Source organism: Eleginops maclovinus, chromosome 20, assembly GCF_036324505.1.
Source record: "Eleginops maclovinus isolate JMC-PN-2008 ecotype Puerto Natales chromosome 20, JC_Emac_rtc_rv5, whole genome shotgun sequence".
Taxonomy (NCBI): Eukaryota; Metazoa; Chordata; class Actinopteri; order Perciformes; family Eleginopidae; genus Eleginops; species Eleginops maclovinus.
The window spans coordinates 27,419,235-27,443,777 of NC_086368.1; the positions used below are offsets into that span (position 1 = coordinate 27,419,235).

Genomic DNA, 24,543 nt, shown 5'->3' on the forward strand with positions numbered 1-24,543 from the left:
TTAACTAATAGACATAGCACTTATACTTCCCCACTTAATTGCCTATATTAAGCAATTAGTTATTGCATTTGAGTGCTCTCTAAGAATGTGTTTTAAATATACAAATGAGGCATTACGTATGAGCTAATGTGCACACACAATTCCAGGACAGAAATAGGAATATTGGATAAACCCAGGTTCTTTCATTTTGATGTTACATTAGAGTCAGAGGTTTTTACAGCTGGGATGTTCAGTGTCTTTTTCAAACACTCCATTAATCTAAAACGTACTGGAAAATGATTCTGCATTCATGGGCACAAAAACCATGCGTTCACAATAGAGTAGGTATGCAATTGGATAGTTTGGTGTATGGAAGTTCAACTGAGATGAATATTTCTTGCTAAAAAGTAAAAGTCTTTACATTTTGCAGACACTAAAGTTGTTTTGTATTAAAGGTTTTACATATCCAACTTTTGGTGGGTTGAGGAGAAATGTACAGAAGCAAATATACAAAGTCAGTTAAAGACCTAAGTTTGTATTTTGCATGTTTCTTTCCTTTCTGAAAGAAGACATGTTACTGAAGCAAAATAAAACCTAGCATTTCTGAAAGGACCAGATCATAAAACACAATGTCTTTGCCAGCAGTGTCACTTTAAAATATGATAGACGTATGAATGATAATGATGCACACAAGGCAGTGCATTTCACCAAACCACAAATGCCATAAACAACAAGAAAGAGAAGGAGTGAGAGATGTGTAACCTCAGGTGAAGTCACCACCGTCTTCTGGACGAAACCCTCAACAGACAGGCTGTTAACAGGGTCCTTCCCCACTGCTCGGCCCACCAACTGGCCGACACGAGGCAGAGGAGAGAGTTTCAAAGGAAAGGGAGAGAAGCTGTTAGAGCTTGAACTCGAAATGAGGAAGTAAATTAGTAAGACTCAGAGTAAAACATTTCATGCAAGAATGTGAACATAGGAAATTTGGAAAGGAATCAGGTTTTAAAAGAGACAGTTCATCCTGTAATCAGAAATACTCATGTTTCCTCTTACCTGTATTCACAAGTTAAGATTGTTTGGGTGTGAGTTGCCAATTGTTGAAGATATCAGACATAGAGAAGTCCTCCTTCTTTCACAATAAATGGTAGATCGCACTATGCTTTGAAACACTCAACGACAATGTCTTCCAGAAATCATGACCCAAGTACTCAAGGTCATAGACCATGTTGAGAGCATGTAGGAACTATTGTCTCTTACCATACTACCCCGACCAACAAATGCAGTGATACAGTTGGCAGAAGTAGTCAGACAGAAAGAAGACAGTTCCTACGAACGGTTCACAACATAGTTTGTGGATAATCTTGAGTTTCCGAGTCCTGAGATGTTGCATTTACACTTTTCAATATGTGTTTTTGGTGCCGTGATCACCACAATCTTTGTACCATAGTTCCATTGTATTACAAGTCATCTTCGGCCGATCTACAACACTTGGCAACACACACAAAAACGATCTAGATTGAATGATAGCACTACCGGTAATTGGAATAATGTGTATGTTTTATTTAAGTGTGAACTGTCTCCTTAAATCAGTCTGTAGAAACCTTTTAATGTACTTCAAACTGAAAACACGCAATCCAGACGAACTGACAGCCACCAAATCCACATAACCAAATCAGCAGACATTTGCAATGCAAATATCTGTTACTACATCAAAAGGGTTCATCCGAGTCTCCAAGCACAGCAGCGTTCCCAGCCTCCGACTGTCAGTCTAACTGAATAAGACCTGGAATAAGACACGGTGCAAATGACTTTTTCAGCCGCAGACAACCCTTGACATTGTATGGGCATAATCTGATTCTCCCAGACAGCAGATGGAAGATTGCCTGAAGACAATTTAGACACTGACAAAAACAAAACCATCCTATTTGAAAACTGCAATCTCAGGGCTCTTCGTTCAAAAGCCAAATTACCCCAAAAAAGTTGAGAGCTTTTTTGTGATCTGGCATAAAGTAAAACTGTCACTGTCGAGGCAATCAAGGTAAATATAACTGATAATTATTTCTCAAGAGCCTCACATTGGGTAAATCAAAAAAAAAGGTGTAATCTCATCAAGATGCTTCCTGCTGTGCTGCCTGTCAGTCATCTTCAAGTTTCTCCGAGAAACTGTCAGAAATATTCTGGCTCACCGGGGAGATGCACTTCATTATACACTTTTCTTAAAATAAACTGCAGATTGTTATGTTTGTTTCTGTGAGCAGTAGTGTCTGTGCAAAGGGGATGCACAACTGCCTCTAGGAAAAGAGATAGCCATAAATACCTTCACTAATCATACGGTGCATCATATCTGCCGGCTTGAATTATTCAGTCTGTTCTAAATCAATTATTCATACATGAAAAGAGCATACTTTTTCAAAAGCTTACAACCCTTTCTACAAATATGAATACAAGTCATTCTCTATTATGTTTTGGGGGAAATGTATTTTCTCCTAGATAACCTTGGCAATTTGAACCGAATGGTTAATGATGTAAATTGACAGAAAACAATCTAAATCAAAAATCTCAACAACGCTAAAAATCTCAACAAAAAATAAGTATGTTTATCAGATCATTTTAGTAAAATGGATGTAGAATTACAAAAGTCAAAGTTGAGTATGTTTTGAAATCAAGCTCAGTGCAAGTTCAATCAGGAAGACCGTCTTTATATCCTGTCTTTCTAACACTGTATTTCCATCGTACTACGCTCACCCCTCCTCAGCTAAAGCTATCACTTCGTCTCTACTCCCACAAGCCAATCATAGCACATTGTTAAACCTTTTAAACCTCTCTCCCCCCGTCCTGACTGCTGCCATTACAGGTGACTCGACAGAGCCCACTTCAACCCCTTCCACCTCCCGTTCTTTCGAAACCAGGGTTCACGTCAAGCTTCAGACCTCTTCAGACCGACCTCCATCAATCCCTTCAAGCCTCCACAACCACCAGTGTCTACTTTAATCTGCTCAGTTTTCCCCTCCCGAATGACCGTCCCGCACAATGGGGTCTAATTGACAAACACCATTACATTTCTGTGTATTATTGGCAATAAATATATACTGTTACATCAAAACAAGTCTCTCCTGATCGAATTGACATGAGACACGGATGTTGGCCTCCGTAGTGAAAGTCCAGTACTGTCTGAACCATCCCACTTACAAGGACTTCCGACTGATCACAAAATATGTCTGGTTTTGCTTCTATTGAGGCATTCAAAACCTCAATTCAACATGACAGCGGCCATATGGGAAAATGAATGACCTTTAATGACATGTCAAGCATCAGAGTTCACTGGACTTGAGATATTAAACCCCCCCCCCCCCCCCCAAGGTCTACTCACAGCCTTCTTCTCTGGCGTGCTGGTCGGGGAGGTTGCTGACAGACGCTTCTCGCGGACTGACAGCTTACTGTTGGGCTCCTTCAGGGCTCTCTTCAGCTCATTGATGCTGGCCTGGTGCTTCAGCAAAACATCCTTCGACTTATCCAGAAACTGCAGAAGAATTTGCAACAGGAGGGAGGGGAAAAAAAGAAGCGAGGATGCATTAGCGAAACGTCGACATCCTTTCAACAGCAGTACTCACATCAACAGATGATATGCATGACTGAACGGGACATGAGAGAGCACTGGAGAAGAAGATGCGATGTGAATCACTTACACTTATGTTAACTAAAGCTTATGCAGCTGTTTCACTACTCTGAGCTGTAGCCCTTGGAGAGCAATGACATTTAAGATGCTACTGAAGCTCAAATAAATCAACCAAGGCAAGAAGATCAATGAATAAATGAATATGTATTGTTGGATTATAGGGATGCAAAATATGCTTTTTAGCCAACACTGATATCTAATAATAACCTTCTTCTCGTGTCCAAAACTGATAAGATAACCTATAATCTTATACTTTAAAAATAAACTAATGGCCCCGGCCGTGGCGCAACTGGCTGGGGCTCCTGCACCGTACGCCAGCGACCCGGGTTCGATTCCCAACCCGTGGTCCTTTCCGGATCCCACCCCAACTCTTTCTCCCACCTTCCTGTCACTCTCCACTGTCCTGTCCGATTAAAGGCAAAAAGCCCCCCAAAAATAAAGAAATTACGTTATGTAAACCTGTGGATAAGAAAGACTCAGATGAGGGTAAGCAGAGACTAATAAATCATTAATCCATAGCTTGAACAAATCTAACTGACATGGATTTTGTTATTCTATGGTAAACTACACCCTCAAATTTGCAATATTATTGTCTTCCTCTGTTTCTGTGATAAATCAGCGCATCAGTGATGATTTCTTGCCGTTTTATCAACCTTGCCTGCAACTTTAAAGGTCCACACAACCACCCCTTGTTGAGTAAATGAAAGCAATTTGGCTTATGATTTCAGCCGATCAATTATCTGACTACCTACCCGTACAGTACGTGGTTTGTACTAGCCACTAATTTATTATCTAAAACCTTAAAATGTTACTTGGATGCATCAGGTTTTTTTTGTGAAAGTTTCTATGTATTTTATTATCAATATTTTGAAACCCTAAAGAGAAGATGAAATAAAAAATTCTGACAAGCATTTATCCAATGTGAATGACCAGTTCATATTGATACAAAATAAACTGGTTTAAACTAATATTCTCCATGACCTTGGTTGGACGGTTTTCCATCATATATGGTGAATACTAATGTTCAGTTGTGTTTAAAAAGTTCAAGTGGTATGGAGAGGTTGCATAAATCCCAACTGAACAGCATGGTATTTCAAGTAGATAATTGTCCTGTACTTGTGTAGGATTTGAAATGACGGCCGTCCTTTTTGTTCTAAAATTAGAGAGGTATTTCAACCGGGACAGAAGTCAAAGTAGAAACCTGAACTTATGCTCGAAGCAAGGCAAATCTGAATCTGTAAAAACCCTTCAAAAAAAAAAGCCGGACACGAGACAGAAAGCAGGGGCTAAAGACAGGAACCTGTACCTCCTGTTTGTGCCGAGGAGTGGACTCCTGATCCAACTGAGAAAGCTGAGTTGGGGCAGGAGGTGGTGCGAGAACAAGAGGCGGAGAGTGCGGGGTCAGAAAGTGCAGGAACAAGGTTCAGAAGCAGACACACGATGGTAGAAGGTCAGTCATATAGAGGGCAGACAGACAGACAGACAGACAGGCAGGCTGACAGACAGGCAGGCAGGCAGGCTGACAGACAGACAGACAGACAGACAGACAGACAGACAGACAGACAGACAGACAGACAAAGATGTGGCCATGCCGAGACAACTCTTGAAACGCATCCCAGTAAACATTTTGAAAAAGATGATCAAATCAATACGTCTGATCCAACTCGTTTTCTGTTCCTTTATGAAATGGGCCAGTTTTCTTGGGATCTGATCAAAAGTTATTTATTTATTTCCTCAGAATTCATATTTATTTTTAATCTCAGAATTTAGATTTTCTTTTAAGAATTCTTACTTTTTTCTCACAACTCAGAATCTCAGAACTAAAAGATAAATACAAACGAAATGAATTCCCTTTTGGACAGATCTCAAAGGCATTGTAACATTTGGCTCTAATCCTCTTCCCTAATATACAATATTTTGCAAGGTGGAAAATAAAATTGTAATTCTTACCAGTATATTTTTCTCAAAGTAACTTAAATTTCCATTTGTGAAACGGAAAGTGTTGTGTGTCATTGTGGTACTGATGCTGGCAGCCTAAGTGCACCACACTCAATTTCTCAATAGGACTAAAAGCATTCATGTTTTGTTCCAGGTGAAGAAATTCTAAATATGCACTTTGTGTTTAGAGTGCATGGAGTTAGGAAAAAAACTAAGACGTTTTTAGTCTTATTTACAACACAAACAAATGGTGCACTTAAGCCTCTTGCCAAAATGTGTATTTAAAAACACCTGATGTTGACTTTGACATCTTCAAATATTTGTTCTTTTACCTGGAAAACCTACCTGTTTCATAGAAAAATTAAAAATAACCTCATTTATTTCCTGGTCAACAATTTTACTAGTCAAATATTTGCTGGGATGCTATACCATACCAACAAGGCCGACTTTTGCAGTGTTGACTGCCACATTTGGACAGTGAAAGAAAGACAGACATACAATAGTGAGTAAAGACAGATAGACAGACAGAGACCAAATCACCAGACACCAAGTACCTCCTGTTTACTGTCAACTGGTGACCCAGCCTCCTCCTGAACGCCAGCATGAGTTATAAAAAGAGATAGCACGTTAGCAACAGAGCGCTAGGCTTGCATTTGTCAGCATAATGAGAAAGGGTTAAAAAAAACTGTGAAGCCGTCAGCGGGTTTTGTGAGCAGTGCAGTGTAAGCAAATAAGCCAGAGTGAATAAGAGTGAAAGGAGAAGTTAGTAAGTGCTAAATCCACCAAAGCCACCACAGTAGTTGTATGCCCACACTGGATAAGCCTTCATTGACCTGATAGTCTTTACTGAGCACCCTTACTGTCAATGCCATCTCCCTGGAGGGGTTTTCTTCAAAGCTCTATACATTTGGACCTCCAAAATCTACTTCCAACTCATGGAAAAAGTCAAAGTGTGTCAGGGAATCTTCACTACCATGATCTCTTTCTTTTTGCTTGGAGTGACGTCGCCGTCGTAGTATTCCTCGGTCATTTCGCTCTGGTCTTGGTCCCCTTCGTCCTCGTCCTGCTCCAGACTGGGCTCCAGCTCCGCCTCCTGCGCCTCCACAGAGGGGCTATGGAGGCGCCGGTGTTCACTGACGCTGCGGTGGGACATGCCGTCGTGGTTCTCACACATGGCTGAAACCGGCCTTGAGAACTCTGCTGGTAACGAGACGGATGAATCATTAACGTCTGAGGTCTCTGAAACCCCAATCATGTTTTTACTCTTTTTATATGCCAGTATGGAACCATCTGTTTTTCCCATTCTTAAAGCACTCTATTATATTTTATGAGCTCTCAAGTTAAGCATAATACGAATACTTGATAATTATTAGTAACTTACTTGTTTTGCAGAGATGTGGGTGTATGATACAGTAATTCCCATAGTTGTAATGCATTATAATGTGATTACAAGTTACTCTAAGGGATCGTTGGGTTCTTATGACTATCGTTATAATATCATAACTGTGATTACAAACATTATAATCTTAGATATATGCATAATACATCATAGCCTACAGCCATACAAGCTTTCAACAGTTTGGTTTTTATTTGTGTTTTTGAATAACTCTGTATGTCTTCTATGTCTTACAACTGCAGAAAATAATAAAGTATTTATTTAGGTCACGTTTGGGTTCATTAGATATGGGGTTTGAAAGCAGTAGCTGGACGTAAAATGCCCAGGGATATAAAAAACTATGTAGGAAAACGACAGGGTTAATAAGCAGGACTACTTTTTGTAGTTATGAGCATTGACTTCCCAACCCTCATTGACAACCCCCTCAAATCAAAACGTATTGTTGTCACATTTTGATTTATATATATATATATATATATATATAATAAACATTGACATGTCAACTTGTTAGCCTTAATGTAAAGTTAGATTTTGCAAGAAAGCCATAGGACATATTTCCAATAACTCTTCCTTCAACAGTTTAAATGAAAGCTCTCCTTGAACAGATCAAACATCCACTGTGTCTCACCTCCGTCCAGGCTCCGGGACAGCAGGTACCTCTTGCTGGCTGAACGCTCAAAGTGCGGAGCCGGCCGGTCTATGAGAGCACTGGCCTGCCTGGTTTGAGCCTGGGTCCTTCCACTGTATCGGAACTTCGAACCCATCACCAAGAAGCCCTTGGGAGGAGGCTCTGGAGACACCAGCCTGAGAAAACAAACACAGTTACGATGCAACATGTAACAAAAGCTTATAGTTAGGGCTGGCTTAGGCTAGCTAGAACCAAACCCTAGCTATTGGCTCAGAATTCACCTTTCTTCCTTAACTTTTCTATTCCTCTTCTCTGCATGCACTCGTGTCCCAAAAATGCATGTTACTAACCGAGGGCGTCATCCCTAGAGTTTAGTTGTGTTTTTTGTCTCTCACCTGGCAGGTTGCATGTTATGTCTGGATCACATTGTATTCAGCTGATGCTTTCACTTACATACACTCAATACCGACATGCCAACGGGAGCAATCGGAGGTTTAGTATCTTGCCTAAGGACACTTCGACATTTTGCAGGTAGCGGGTTGGATCGAACCCCAGCTTTTCCAATGAGCTCTCCTGGATCCTTCTATTTTATACATTATCATCGTTTTATTAATCGGGTTGTCTATATTGCAAATTTATTATCTTTTTAAATCCATACACGTGACATCTATTGCACTTGTGTACGTCCTGGGAGAGGAATTCCTCCTCTGTTTTTCTTTTCCCATTTTTCCCGTTAAAATTGGTGTTTCTTGGGAGTTTTTCCTTGTCTGCTTCAGGGTTTAATGACAGGGTCCCTTGTCCACTAAGACAAATGTGCAATTTGTAATATGTAATTATCATTTGATAGATTATGTGTCATTGTGTTTGAAATGTTAAGTTTGCTTTTATATGTTTTGAGGGGAAACTCCCAGACACGAGAGCAGATGGATCCTTACCTGAAGAAGGTGTGATGTTCAATGCAGACCTTCCACAGCCTCTTGGCAGCTCGGTGGTTGGGAAGCTTAAAACCGATTGTGCTTTCAAACTGCTCGTACTGGAGAGGAGGGAGAAGAGGGAGACGGTGAAGAAAGGTGAGTGTGTAACACCAGGTTTGTTTGCTCTGTTTAGCCGAGGGCAACCTCAGTACTCCTCTGTGGACTGAAACATGACAACCTGATACATTCATAAAATACTCAATAAGTGTAGTACATCTTACACTTGCAGGAACCTTGAACAAGATTAATAAAGCAGTCTTTACATTGTACTCACACACAGTGGAGGAATGGATGTACATTTATGTGTGCTTTACTTGAGTATTTTCCTTTCAAGCCACTTTCTATTTCTAATCCACAACATTTCAGAGCTCTCAATGTTCAGACACAAGGAGAAATTAGCAGGAAGACTATTCCATGGCTCTATATTTACACTCCTTATCCTTTTATTCTGGTTGCAGCTGCGGCCGCTCTGTTAAAGGGACTCTTTATTTGGCCGGATCACAGGCTCACTGTGCAGCTCTGTCACTTGACTGGGTCTGGCCCAGGCAGCCTGTCACACTGAGGCTCAGCATGGAGGATAAGCTGCAGGGCTGCACAGCACAACGAGGAGGGCCAGAATATAGACCCGGCTGTGCACAGGAGCAAAACTGGAGGTATAAAGCGGTGGATTTTACGGACCTCTGCACAGCAAAACTGGCCACACATTCACTTCTGCAACGACTTCATCAGTAACGGGAGTGACTCAGAATCTGAGGCTTAAAATGTTTTTAAAACGTCTCAAGGAAAGACACAGTTTCCAAATAACCCAAACCCTAAAGCGGCAGAAATCCTGAATTTGTGACTAAGGATGTATGGTCTTGGATGGAAAAGTACCTTATATGTCCTAACTTCAAACTGTTTAACCCATGCCTTTAAGATTCAAAAACACTGGATCCTACATTTCCCATAATGCAACTCCATACGAACTACAAAAAAACATCTCTCACTGGTTATTACGAACTCCGCACCCACAGTTTGTAACATATGCCTTATATTAGAAATGCGAGCCGGGATACTCCAATAACGTCACTATCATATAATTGGGGTTCAATTGTTAGACTTTTTGACAGAACTTTAGAGAATACCTTTAGACCACGTGTGTTTTGTTAAGAGGCACCGCTCATGACTGTTCGACAAACTTTTATCCATCCAATCTGCTTACCTCCCCTGGTCGTATCTTGATGTAGAAGTTGCTCCTCTTGTAGGAGATCTTCAGGATCTTTGGCCAGGCAAAGCGGTTGATCCTCAGCCTATCTCGGTAAATCAGCAGTCCGTTGGCACAGACGCCCAACATTATTTCAATCCCTTCAGAATCCTGCAGCCATGGAGAGATGGCAAAGAAGCAGACATTAAAAGAAAAGAAACACAGTACTTATCCCAGAAAACCCAGATTCAAACAAATTAAATTAAAATGTGAAACAGCCAACCTTAGCGTGATGGAGGTCCACGCCGTACATGGATAGTTTCTTTGCGTTCTCCAAGAAGTTAATTTCAGCCTCTGCTGGAGTCATCCCCCTGTAGGCAGAACAATGATAATATGTGTAACCAACATCAACAGGCCTTCTTATAATAAACTCATAATCTTACACAGCGGGAGCAGAATTATCTTGGTAATACGCTTGATATCTTCAATTCTAAATCCCTCCTACCCATCCCTCGAAGCATAATGCTTGGACATATGCCAGAAAGCAATGCCAAATCAGAGTGCTGAGGACCCTGTAACTGAGAAAGTGTTGGCGCACTGGCGCAGTGTGTACATTTCAATGACAGATGGAGCGGCAATGTGACGGCATCTATCAGCCATATGCATGACGGGGTGTTTCGACACAACAAAAAACTCCTCATCCAATCATATTTCTACAGGTGTGAGGAAAGATGAAAGCAATATTGTGTCAATTACTTGTAGTTTCGATGGAGCTCCATCACCCTCTCCTCCAGTTCGCGAGTCTGATTGGGAGCAAAGCGGAAATCGCTGACGTAGTCGGAGCCGTGGTCTTCCTGGTCGTAGTCCCCCAGCTCGGCTTGAACGCTGTAGGAGCCCAGGAGGGCGTGAGTGACGAACGAGCATGGCAGTCGACCTGACAGCATGTCATCCCTCAGCTGCAGACACAGGTAGTATCTGACAGATGAGACAAAAAAAGGGGAGGAGAGGAGGGTGTTGGCAGTCAAACAAGCCCAAAGCACAGCAAGCTCCAACAAGAACTCAGCATAGCTAATCCAAGGCAGTTTGTAGCATTCCTGGAGTAATCCTCAAAAATGAGAGAGAGATTTGGGTTGCTTTGACACCGGGGCAAATACACCATGTAAATTGTTACAATACTTAATGCCAACACTTGAATTTAGAGAAATAAATCATCCTGAAAAAATGACATTTGCAAGGAATAATTTTCTCCTCCGATTAACTCTGAAGAGCATCTGACAGCACAGCGAGCAGAGGAGCTACAACTGTTGATATTGCAAGAGTGTGTGTGTGTGTGTGTGTGTGTGTGTGTGTGTGTGTGTGTGTGTGTGTGTGTGTGTCATGTTGTACCTGGTAATATCCTCAGTGAGCTGGGAGGGATCTGGAGGGTAGAACTTGACAGCAAAGGCAAAGTGCCATGGAGAGTCTGAGGATGAAATACAATGGCAGCTGAAAGATTAAAAAGGGACAGCTTATCCGAAAAATAAAGATAAAGAAAAATCCTCTTATTGAGTGTTGGAGATATCGGCTTTAGAGATGTCTAACTTTCATCGACCAACGGATATAGATGGCACATACCGTATCGTGTGGTGCTCAAAAACTCCCAAAAAATACATTTGAAATACTAAGCAGAAAGGTCTCTTTCCAGAAATCCATATTGAAGATAATCCACAGACTTTTTTGTGAGAAGTAAGAATTGTTTTCTTTCTACTGAACTACACCTGTCGATCGTACCACTGTTAGGGAGGAATCGCACATCATTTTATAAAACTTGGGATCAGCATGGATAGGAAAGTAAACAGAAATATTATTTTCCTTGGCTGAACTATATTAGCTAGCAGACGTAAGCTAGCCGACGTAAGCTAGCCGACGTAAGCTAGCCGACGTAAGCTAGCCATTAGCTGTTAAAGCACTCTTTCTTTTGCCTAGTAATTTGGATGTTGGGATTAATTTGGTTTAAAGAAATTAGCTCCTACTTTAAACTGCTTAGAACAAATGGTGTGGATTATCTTGACTACTCTGGTCAATATTTAGGGAAACATGAGTTGTTGATGTTGCTGCTTTGAGCACCACAAGATATGTTCCATCTATATTGGAGAAAAAACACATATTTCTAAGGCCTGTTTATTCAACACATATCACAGCAAAACAATCTTTGATGAATAACGCTGCAGGCAAGAGGAGACAGTTTTACTTTTGCGTGAACTCTCCCTTTGACTACCTAAGGAAAATTGCACAGCATTTTAATGCCAAGCTAATGATGGATTGCATCAAACTGTTTTAAACCCCAAAATGTTGCATCATTTCATTTGCAAACAAAACCTCAGTATAATTAAGTTAACTGAACTTTATAAATCTCAACTCCTTTTTAAAAATACTCACTGCGCATCTGCTTCTTGATCTCCTTAGAGGGGTCCAACCAGTTCTGGAAAACAGAAGGCAGAATTCATACAAGGCCCAATGGAAGCAGGGCTAAAGCACACCCTGGTGTCACAATTTCCTTTAATTGCCATTAGTGTTCCTAATGAAATACTTTCCATATGGTTAAATAAAGAAACTGAGCCGTCCCCTGCTGAGCAGATTTAATTCCAGCATCTGTTTCTTCATTGTGTTGCTAAATCACTTGCAGCCAGTTACCAATCTGATCAAATCACATCCGATTGTGCAGTGAACCGCTTTCGGCTGAAGGGGCACCATTTCTAAATGGTTTTGCTGAAGCGTCTCCTCAGCGTTGCAAGTGCGCGCCGACTTGGCTGTTAATCATGCCGTTTAGAGCCAAAGAAACACACAGATGGCAATAAAAGGCTGTAATGAAATATCTCCCTCAAGTACTTCTACACCGCTGAAATGGTTTTGAAGCGTTTGCAACAGTAAACAATTTGGAGAAATCTCCTTTATGATTGATTTGTTGTGGTTGTTTGGTTTGTGTTCATCCTTTTAATAGAATATCCTTACAAATCTAATTCCCAATGGGGATTTGTAGTCTATTCTATACTTCAGTGAGTGTTATTGTATTTAATTTAACTTCTCTACAGGCTTATGGTGTTTGAAGGAATCTACCATTGCATATCATATTATTTCACTACCCTTTCTCTCTAAAAATCTAAAGAAAGTCAGCTGGGAGTTGATCATCACAGGAGGTTTTTACTCAAAATGTGTCTTTTTTCATTTTGAAAATCTTTAAAACTAGCACAATTTATATTAGTTATGTCCTAAAAGCATGAAAAGGTAATAAGGTGATTCAAATGTAAATAAAAACAGAGACATGATTTGAACAATAGAAACCCCATAATGCACTACTACATTTTTTGATTGGAATACACGAGAGGTGCTTAACCGGCCCTGGTTAGAAGCAGAAGTCCAATCATGCTGGTTTCCTTTGACTTTCATCCCAAATGAAATCCCTACATTAAATTGTACTTAAACTTGTTTTGTAACTATATCAATCTGTGGGAATTTGTCATTCGTATCCTGCCAGAACATTTAAACAATGTGGTTAACCAAGACCTTGTGTTTCTACTACTAAAGGAGAAAAGAAAACCCTTATTGCAGACGCTTAATTAATCAGAATATTTATACTTCGATCTTTTATCCTGGGATGCTGACGGTGAGCTCTGCTAACCTGAATTCCTTACAGAAACTGCTTTAAATGCTAACCACTTTTTCTGGCATGTATTATCACATTAAGATCAGTGGCATGATTGCGTAATACAGCAAAGTGCAATGCTGTGGCCATGTAGGGCAAACTGCAAGCATCTGAACATTTGAACTATGCCATTATGTACACACACACAAAGACACACACACTCATATACACTGGCACAAACACACATTCTCCTCCGGTGTTTAATCAGGCCGCTAAAGACTTTAATGAGCCGCAGGCATTTATCGTCCCCCTGAATCTATCTTATATCAGCAGAGGCCAGAGAGCACTCAATTAGCAGGACGCTCTCTGCTGCTTTGCCTTCCTCGGCAGGAAAACCGGGCGAACTTTTAAATCACCCCTCTTCAAGGCTTCGCTCACGCTTTTTATCGCAACCTCAGTTCATGAAGCAATCACAAGGAATAAATGTTCTACTGATTAAATTCTCGTTCCCCCAAACCCAGACAGAGAAAGGGCATCTGAAATGACATTTCAATTCTCAGGCTTGTTTGGTTTATCAATCAGCAATGACCCCACACAGCAGGCTCACTCTGCCCTCCGATAAGCCTTTTCTTGTCGAGCCTGTCATATCGTGCTAAGCCGCAGCCTTACCTACCCTCAAAGAGAGCAAAAATATTTGAACTTCAAGCCTGTTTACCTCTTTTAACACCCCAGTTACCCTGTCTGCATGGGACCCCCCGTTGCTCCTTCCAAAGCCTCGCCCGTCACAACAGGTGAGCTGGCGAAGCTGATAATGGTGACAGAGGATATGCTCCAGATGTTAAAAGGGACTTAGTCTTGTCATTTTTCCTATCTTCAAAAAGGCAGGAGGTTCCTCGGTAGCCTTGTTGTGCAACCACAAACCTTCCCTAAAGGAGGCTTGTGTCAATCAAAACTCAAACATCTGAGACAGAGCTCCAATACGTGCCGACGGCTAGGACCCATCAGTACAGAGTCATTTAGTCAATTATATGATAATACGCCTGGTCTGTGCACCAGTCACAGATCAGAGGAAAAAACACACTCGTACCTTCTTCTGGTAATGTCAAAATGGTCAGAGCGCTGATTGGATTTTAATGAATGTACACGTGTATCACCAGCAGAAATAATTAAACCTCAGAGGACAGAACTAAAGAATAACAGTGTCTGACAAGTTAGGGTTTTTTTGTCAAACCACATCAATGCTTTGACTTAGAATAAGTTAGTCTGGCTGACCTTAAAGTTAGAGTAACTTTTGAAAGAAGAACCGAGACGTTGCAGTATAACTCGCCCTTGTTTTGCTGCCACAGCCCTACTCTATCTGGTATGGCTAGTAGCTCATGATTGCTATTTTTACAACCCTTCTTTGCTTTTGTTGTTCTACATAGGTTTGCATTAAAGCTTTCCTATAGCCATGGCTTAGGGTGAGGTAATACGTTGCCAGCTTACATTCTGACCAAACTATTCTTCAAATGTTCCTGATAAACGGTGGCGCTTGGCTTCATTCAATGGGGCTTTAACTCTGATTATGTCAGCCCTTCCTCTTTGAAATATTTGTATAAGAAAATCTCTTCCACAGTTGACATCTTGCACAGAGAGTATGAGTCACGTTTCCGTCTTTTTCCAAATGCCTTTTGTCAACACCAATTTTTTTTGGGATAGTGCACCCCTGGGAGAGCTTGACCCAGCCAACAAGTGAGAGGAATACAGATTGTCCTGTGAGCAATGTGTTTATGTGCCGAAATGTCCCACGAGGGTAATCTGGTACACAAGCCACTGACCTTCTGGGTGTCGGTGTCGGCAAAGGTCAGACCATAGTAGTCCTTCTCCAACAAGTTGAGATGCTCACACACCATGTCTGTCAGGCTCTGTCCTTTGGAGTGTTTCTGCAAAGAAAATATACAAAAGGTCAAGAAGGAAAAGAAAGCAGGGGAAATACTGGTGTAACTCTTATTGGGCAACATTTGATACATTAATGTCAGACCCCATTAGACAGCTGTGCTTTAAAATTGCGTTTCCTGTTCTCCGTTTCTGAAAGCAATAAAGCAGCCAAGCCATTTGGCACTGTGTCACAATCAGTGTGCATCAAACACTTGACAATGGAAATGGTGTGGGGAATTGCCTGGGTGGATTGGTCTTTGTACTGTAGGCAGAGATTTAGTCTGCTATTGACAAGAGTTCAAGGGGAGCATTTCAGGAATGTTTCAATTCACACGCAAGCGTCAGGTGGTGGAGTTTCTTTGTGTGTGTATTGCTTTGTCCAGGATGAACAAATACACATCTATGCTCATAGTGCTGTAGATAAATGTCAACAAATATCGGTAAACCATTCAATAGGTACTAAGATAATTCAGTTTGGACTAAATTGGCGGACCCACCCATTTCCTGTCCCATTCCATTGTTAACCATAACACTCATAGAGGTCTGCATCGAAGGTATTTACACAATGAAAACACGATGGACATTAGTTATCTTTGTAGCCCATTAGTAAGCACACATCCTTACAATGTTGAAGGTCATAGGTTCAAAACCCAGTTAGCTGGTATTCTAAAATCTACAAAATCGAATAACCCTTATCTGATTTTCAGTTAATTGAATTCCCTAGTATTGATTGCTTTGTAATTTAATTCATCAAAAGTCATTAACTGCACCGGCGGCTAAGGCAGCTGCTTTCGTGCAACAAAACACTCAAACAGGTTTTGACTTTCTGTTTATGGGGCACATGACATGTTGACTCAACAATGTCAATCTATGCACAGGCTCATATGCCGCTGTTAAATATAGAACAAGGAATAAGTATGTTAATGTTAAGGCTTAACGCTGAGCCACACTTACAAAGAATTGTACTCACCCTCACACACACATGGTGCTTTCTACCCTGGAGCTTACTTTGTCAGGTGGAGCAACCAGTTGCCAGGGAAACAGATGCAGAATTATTCCTCTACTGTCTTGTTTCTTAATATCTGAATGTTTGGAATTTAGAACGTGTTCTGCCGTTGCCTAAATGCGGGTGAAAGGTTGGTGGAACAATTTTGCTATTCAGTTCTCATCATGTCAGTCAGTAAGTCCCGCACGGCAAGATCGTCAAAGCGAGAGTACGTTATGAGACATGACTGACAGCAACATTTAATTAACAAACAGCGTAAGGAGTCTTGATAATCCATGACGTGATCCAGACTATCTATGGATCAATTCAATATTCAGTTGAACATCAATGATTTCAGCTTTGCCACCTGAATAGACATCCAAAAGACTCTATGTAGAAAGACAACATGAAACCCTACATTTAGCTAAAAATAGCCCTGTTTTACTCAGCCAGGCTTTACCATTGGGCGGATCACACCCCAGTGGGCAGAGGGGGGAAGTCAGGGGTGATTGAAATGAGTATGGGCGTGGTGGATCCTCTCCTGCCCGAGGACCACAGAGAGGCTCACACGGGCATCGATGGCAAGTGACTTAATTAACACATGAATGTGGCACCTCCTACGGGGAGAGCACTCCCAAAGTGTGGCCTGACTTCACTCAACACTGTTATTAGCAACTCATAGAAATCGAGGGGAGGTTTGAATGTGACAGGCATGAAGCTACAAACCAGCAATTAAAAACAGGAAGTAGGGGTAAGCCTGCCAAGACCTGGATGTTTGAGGATCTCTCTTAACTAGAATTAAACAAACAAGAGACTAAACAAGAGACTACTTTGTGCATCCTCTCCTGGCGACGACGGGCATATTCAAATATTTAGGAGCTTCAGAGACAAAAGCTCTCATAATGCTAACTATTGAAAAAAGCCCCCAGGGTTTTGCTGAATGTTTTCCCAATGCTGAGAGAGTGTTGGTGCATGCATGGCATTCCTGATATTCTTACCCTCACACACACATACAGTTGTACCGCCCCTCCCCCAACACACACAAAGTTGTGCATAAGTATCCTAAGGGGTGGCTCATAATAACATTGCTCTTCTATTTTCTCCTTGGCTGCACCTGGATTGCAACCATGTAATAACTATAGATTTCCTAGCACCCTGTTAGCATCCTGAGCTGATGGCTTTTATTGGAAAAAAGGGACATCCTGTGACCCTTAACAGCGGATAAAGATTTTAGCAGAAATACTTCATCAATATCCGTACCGATACAATACTTTTCGGTACCTTAGAGAGGGGAATAGGAGCAACGTTAATGGATTTGGTGCATGGCAACAAACAAAATATACAAAAGTCAATATACATAAGAGTAAAACAATTTACAACAGAAAATATAAAAGAAATATCAGGAAAGAAACGTTAAAATATGTGTTCTTAAAGTGGAGGAGCTGTACAGAGCAGGGCAAAATGGTTATGAAGAGTGTGTGATGCAGATTAAAGCTCCAGAAAAAATAGTGGAAGGAACTGTTGTCTTATGTTTGAAATGGTTTTACTTTTGTAAACAAGCATACACATCAGAGCAAGCAGTCGATGCTAACTTACAGTAATGGTAAAACTCTGAACTCGGAAAGTCACACAGTCAAAGTTTTGATTACTTTTAACTGACCTCTTGTGGCCATGCAACCTGAACGACTGCACAGGTCATAAACTACAGGTAAAGAACCATAAGCATCTGAGCAAGCAGTCAATGCTAACTTACAGTAACGACAAAACTCTGTAATCCGAATTAAAGACTCAAGAAACTTAAATAGTTTTGATAACCTTTCACTGACATGCAGCCTCTTAAGGTCATGCAACATATATGACGGCACAGGTAGCAAGCTGCATGGTGAAACCCTTTAGGTGGGCATACAAAGCAACCGCTGCATCATTGTCCAATTCTTATAACCTTTCAGAACCAAGTGGCTAACAGGCAAGAAAATGGTCACCTGAAAAACTCTTTCCAAGGGTTTTAAAGCACTGGGAAACAGTTTCCTACTGATAGGGACGCCAGAATGAAATACAGGTAATCTTCAAAGGCAATGTCCTATTTTGTCATTTCATATTGTAACTTCAATATCGTTCTGATACTTGAGGCTGAGACAATGTACCAGTTGCACCCAGAAAGTACTGAGGTTATATCCCAATGTTGATACACAAGTCTTAACCATAAACTATACAATACAGTTCCAGTCCTCAAGACCGTTTTGCTGAAGAATTGTACAGGCAGAGTACTAGGCTGTGACATCAATTGGCATTACGTCTTAGATCTCGTTGACAGAAGCAGTGCTAGACATCACGCCTTGGATTTGGGTGTCTGGAAAGATTCTCAGTGAGCGGAAGTGAAAGTTCAGCCCAAACAAGAAGCTTAAAATAATGCTGCATAGTCACCTCCAAAGTTAAGCAAATGGATGCGAATTCCTGCCATCACAATCCTGCAAAATACATTTCAAATGGAGAGACCTATTCTGTCAGAAGTGTGCTGCTGTGAGACATAAAACCTCCGGCTTCTTTCAGTGCATTTATCTTCAGGCTATGCACTTGCATCTCTCTCCTCTCTCCTTTCTAATGCATGCCTTCAGTTCCCTTTCCAAGCAAGCGGTAAATACCCGTATCCCAGTTCTTGAGTAATGACAACAGAGATCTGGTGTAGAAGGAACACTTTCTGAAAATGTGTAACATTGCTTTGGCTTGGCCCCCCTGGTGAGCTCTCAGCATGGCACCCTTTCTTTCATTCTCTTGGTCTGTTTTATCCACTGAGAGCAGCACTAAAGAACACACAAAAGCCCACAAAGGGCAAAACTGCAAAGGAAAACTAAAGCTTATTGAGAATTGTATATAAAAACCGTATTCCATTAAAGAGTCTTCCTCTGTCCTTACCTCAATTTCGCCTTCGAACTCTGACGTGTCCAGCAGGGTGATTTTGAAAGGGGCTGTTTTAAGTCGTTTGGATCCTTTCTGGGGAGATTTGAGGTTCTTGTTTGGCGACGTCTTCTCCGACATGTCGTCTGTATCTCTGTGTTCATCAAGGTGCTTGGAGTTCTGGTCCTTAACATAAATGTAGAACATGGTTGGACAAATGACTAAGTTATGCACTTCATCTTACTGATACATGGGTGGTAGAAGAGAAGAAGGAACCCTTAATGGTCCCAAAGAGGGGGAATTTACATTCTGCATTTGACCCATCATTGCTCAGGGACACCTCGGTAGCACTGGTGACCTGCAGTTCCCAAGCCAAGCCCCTATGGACTTTGCCACCCCCGCCCTATTTATAAGATATTAGTTATTTGATTGTAATGGCCTCAGCGAAAGTCTATGGTGTAGAATCTGTATTTTGACATTATTAAATGATGGCTTTTGTGCCAGGGGGCTTATCTAGCATATCGTAGATCTATTGGAAGCTTGACCCGAAGTTATTAGGCAACCACTGAACAATGGGACAAGAAATTAGATACTAGTGCGATTATGTTCTTTATTGTGGCTTGAAGACTGCTTCAGACCAGCAAAAATTGTGTCAAAAATCAATAAATTATAATAAGTAATGTAATTTGTTTCGTGCTGACCTGTTTGGCCATCTTGCTGTCTGAGGCTGAGTCCTGCATGCTCGCTGCTGCCCCTGCTGTCTGGGAGGTCTCCTATATTGATCTCGTCACCTCCGATACTTGCCTCGTCTCGTCAGCGAAGTAACACCAACCTGAGGAAAGACAAGAAGACAACAAATATGTTCAAATAGTGTCGCAACGGAGCAGAGCCTCTCGTCAAAACGCCTAGGCAAAAGCTTTAATGCATGCTTTCTTCCCGCATCAAATAAGCTGCGATGACAGCGGGAGCTCTGGAGACTGTGGAAATTCAATCCCTGAAATAATGGCAGTGCTGGCACCAGAAAAAAACACACACATTCTGAAAGCTGTAGCTTCTCGATAGAACACCCATTTCCACAGACTTGGTTCACCTTGCCTTCAAGGACATTTTCTTTAATTATAGAATCCCTCACTGAGCCAGATAATCATCATCTATTTAAGCAAGACAAACTCCAGCACTGAGGCGGTGATAACCGAAAAAAAAAATGAATTAGCGAATAAGACCGTGAGCACTAATCATGATGGCCACGGCTATAAATGGTTCTTTTAGTCGCAACCTTAAAATCAGATAAGGGTCCTATCCTCCCTGAGTGGGTATGAATGCTTGTAATTCTGAAGTCTTTATTGCTTCATGGTTCAATGCTATGTAACTGAATTGCAGATATGTAGTATGCAGGGTCACGTCAAAGTGTTGATTTGTCTAATAAAAACATATTCAGGCGTTAATACTAAACACTTACGTACAGGAGGGGTGTCCAAACCTTTTTCCCTGAGGGACACAAAGGGCTGGCTGACTAAAGAAGAGGTGTATTGCCTCATAAGTTAACGTTAGCAAAATCAATCAAATGTAGGTAAATGATGCTTCATACGTGAATCTGCTTTAAGAACCGCCTTCATCCCAGCTCTCCATAGGGTTGCATTTATTTTATTGGCAGCTCGTTCTTTAAAACTGAAGGCTCAGAGTGTTTATAATAAGGGGAAATGTGAAAGTTATATTTCAAGCTTGTTATGTAAATAAGTTATTTGACATTTCTCTTATCTTTCAACCTTTATTTAAAAAGTGGACTTATTAACACATGAATACTCTATAGGATGTGTGTTCATATATATTCAACATGCAACAATACATGTGTGTCTCATTTGACAACATTACACTGTTTGAATGCGATGAGGGTTGATTCAAAATAGTAGTTTGGACACCCCTGATTTACAGTAACATGTTTTGTGAAACAGGTACACGGTTTGAGTTATGCAGATGTGTTGTGTTCCTCAAGTGGCCTTTTTTTCCCTTTATGGTAAGCCAGTTTCCTACAGCTTACCACCTCCTCCACTTCAAACTCACTTTGATTATCCTGGAAATCAGTTGGAATGAAGTGCCTTCGGTTGCATGTTATAGGTGTGGGTGGACTGAATAATAACAACTGCTGAAGAAGTGGGCAGCCAGTTTTCTTGGTTTGGAGAGGCGTGTACTGTAAACACGTCTCATAGAGGCTCACTGGAGTGATATGAAAGAATCGCTCCACATTGACATCAGTCTCTGTTCCCGACAAATACTTCATAGACCTTCACACCCGTTGATAGCGTAAAATCCCCAATACAATATGTTAAAGAGGCCCTTTAACGCTGTTGAGGGTTTTCCCTTTTCTGCTGTATGTTATATATGTTTGTGTGCATGTAATTGGTCTGACATGCTAAAAAAAGGGAGCTAGTGACAAGGTAAGACTTGCGCTTCTATTGGCAAGAGCTCCAACACATTGTACGTGATAGGTTAAGGGGCGAGACATCTCTTAGCGATGGACCAATCACAACAGAACCGTCCAGCTAACCAATCAGAGCAGACTGGCCTTCATTTAACTGGTTTCAGACAGAGGGTGAAAAGAGGTGCTGCAGCACAGGCAGTCTGAGAGAAATAAAGAGCTTTTTGAACATTAAAGCATGGAGACATGTCCCAGTGGAGGAATAAAATACAAATATGAAGCTGAAATTGCATAAAATATCGTCTTTAAATCGACAAAACAATGATGGATGATTTAGTGATAGGCAAGTGAAAAGCAAAAGTGCCTATTTGATCATCTTTGGAATTAAGAAGAAAAGCTGTCGAAAGAGATCGAGCACACATTGACGAATATCTATTATTGGACAATGTTCAGTGTGATCGGTAACACCAGTGTGTTATTGACCATTAGCCCGCCTATTCCCCAGCAGATGTAAAAGAAAGTGTATGACCCTGGAACATGTTCTTCTGTGACCTTTTATTAAAAGAAGACGAGGCCTTTTATAAGTGAACATGTCCTCAGAGGTATCCTCTCAACACAGCATATAGAAACAATGCCTGTGTATAGTAGAATTCCCCGGACACTACTCTAGGACTTTGTATTTAATCCATTCTCCGTATGATCCTATAGGACCTCTCTGCCCCCGAGCAGTAAATCATATCAACATTATGCTTGTGGGGGGTTAGAGGGGACCGTGGCGGGCGACTGATGCGGGAACTTAACCGGTTCACACTGGTTCAGAGAGGAGACAAACCCCCAGTGGCTACCAATCAGGGAAGGTCTTGACATTTTGCACGCGGTTATAGGAGTGTGAAACCCTCCCTCCCTCCTCCTCTTCCTCTTCATCACAGCTTTGCCATTACTTACAATCACAGAGATTTGCCGGGAATGAATTCCTCTCCTTGGGGAGAACAGTGAGGAACGGAGTGGTATGTCCACTCATCTTCTCTCTCGGGCTCTGGACTATAAATTGCTGAATCAATTTTAATCCACCGGTTGCATCATCGTTGTGAATGCCAAATACACTTCCTGACTGGAGGGGGAAAACTCCATGGAGTGTGGTGTTTAGATGTCGAAGGGCCGCTGTCTTACTGTTATCACGTTCAACTCCTAGTCAGTTTTATTCAAGCTGAAAATAACAAGCGTCTCGGCACTGTGCCACACAGGTGCGCGCTTTCTCATCCGGTCCGAGCCGACCAGACGCTGCTGTCCCCCCCTCACTTAACATCCATCTGGGCTTCCTGACACAATGCATCCATCTACAGCTGTCTGTGTGAATAATCCAGTCTCAGCTGTGCTGTGTTCACAGAAACACATCATCTGAAAACAGCCCATCCGGCCATCTCTGCTCCCCACAGTGGACATTTTTCACTTTTGTTCTCAACACATTAACGAGCACACAGCCAACATGGCGAATTGTATTACCAGCCAAATCAATACTTGCTGTTCCGCTGAAGTGGTCATGAACGATGTGTACGATACATGTCAGCCAAAATAGAAAAAGTCCTATGACGACACGTTAACAAACTTAAAGTGGCCCTATTCTGCTCATTTCCAGGTTCACATTAGTATTTAGCTCCTCTCCTGGGACATATCGCCATGCTTTCTGCATGTGGTTGTGTGTGCATGTATATCCTCTGTGTGTGTAATGTGTGTCAACACAACAGAGTAGAGAAAAGCAGTTTCCCTGTAAGGGATTAATAAAAGTATGTCTTCTTCTTCTTCTTTAATATTCAAAAAGCTCTTTATGTTTCTCATACTGCCTGTGCTGCTGCACCTCTTTTCACCCTCTGTCTGAAACCAGAGATCGGCTCTGATTGGTTAGCTGACTGGCTCCGTTGCGATTGTTCAAATGCTAAGAGATTTCCCGCCCCTTAGCCTATAACGTAAAATGCCTAGGACTGCTAGTCAATAGCGTGAGTGTTACATACTCATGTCACTTACTGTCACAGTTACAGAAGTAATCAAAGGAGTCCAATGGAGGCGTTTCAGGCAACTCCCTTTGGAGGGAACAGGGCTTTTAGCCTTTGCAGACCATTTACATGCACCAAAATTCTATATAACAAACTAAAGGAAAGGGAAAACCCCTCAGAAAAAAGCATTATATGGCCTCTTTGAGAATGCAAATCACGTTATCCAAAATGAGTTTGTGGAACATGGGGACCCTTAATTTAGACATCTCCTCATGACATCAGATTAGTCGCCAAATTAATATAGATGGATGTCAGTGGAGCCCTGCAAATGCATTCATTTGCTGTACCACACCATTACCCACAATTACCTCTGTAATACTAGCGAGCGAGACCTCTGCAGAGGAGAAGAAAAGCACCTTACAGTGCAGCCGTGTGTCCTTTGTTGTACGCTGTGTGCAGTTCCCTGACAATGTGTGTCTTTGATATCTGCCATCAGTAACGATGGTTCATCACAGAGAAAAAGCACATTGTCTCCCTCGGAGGGTTTATTAAACGCTAACAAGCGCAGCGCGTTCTCTTCATTCATCCTGCTCCTTTCTCATCAGAGGTATAGAGGCTTAAATCTTAGTATTGCGAGTGGAGGGAGAATGAGAGGAGGGAGAGCGCATGTCTATGGAAGAGCACTGGCTCAGCTCCTAAATGCAGTTGCCATGGTAACAGCATAGAGTTTTTTTTTTTTCTTCTCTACTCTCTTCTGTGGAGTGACAGAGATAAAACAGAAAAAGCCCAAACTGAACAAGGAGGGAAGATGTGAAGGCCAAAAGATGAAGCCGCTAGAAAGACAGACGGATCAAGGATAAACGGGAGCGATAAGAAAAATGACAACAGGGAGGAAATGAGATGATGTGGCATCACGACTCAAAAGGAAATGTCACACAGCCAT

General features: G+C 41.6%; 1 protein-coding gene across 5 annotated transcripts in view; it reads right to left on the minus strand.

Annotated features, from left to right (window-relative positions):
* LOC134882522 (protein 4.1-like) overlaps positions 1 to 24,543 on the minus strand; it is an 87,854-nt gene that overhangs the window by 16,777 nt on the left and 46,534 nt on the right. For 3 of the 5 annotated variants that reach the window (XR_010168170.1, XR_010168169.1, XM_063910285.1), the window contains exons 2-13: positions 19,895 to 20,025; positions 19,212 to 19,379; positions 15,214 to 15,318; positions 12,193 to 12,235; positions 11,161 to 11,236; positions 10,531 to 10,749; positions 10,058 to 10,145; positions 9,793 to 9,945; positions 8,553 to 8,650; positions 7,618 to 7,793; positions 6,567 to 6,793; positions 3,350 to 3,499 (exon numbers count right to left, since the gene is read on the minus strand). Coding sequence is in view for 3 of the 5 variants with exons in the window: in XM_063910285.1 (XP_063766355.1) it covers positions 3,350 to 3,499; positions 6,567 to 6,793; positions 7,618 to 7,793; positions 8,553 to 8,650; positions 9,793 to 9,945; positions 10,058 to 10,145; positions 10,531 to 10,749; positions 11,161 to 11,236; positions 12,193 to 12,235; positions 15,214 to 15,318; positions 19,212 to 19,379; positions 19,895 to 19,933 (1,542 nt within the window). In the remaining 2 variants the exon portion in view is untranslated. Of the gene's footprint in view, positions 1 to 741; positions 829 to 3,349; positions 3,500 to 6,566; positions 6,794 to 7,617; positions 7,794 to 8,552; positions 8,651 to 9,792; positions 9,946 to 10,057; positions 10,146 to 10,530; positions 10,750 to 11,160; positions 11,237 to 12,192; positions 12,236 to 15,213; positions 15,319 to 19,211; positions 19,380 to 19,894; positions 20,026 to 24,543 lie in introns of all 5 variants that reach the window. The other 2 variants (XM_063910284.1, XM_063910283.1) reach the window with 2 other exon arrangements.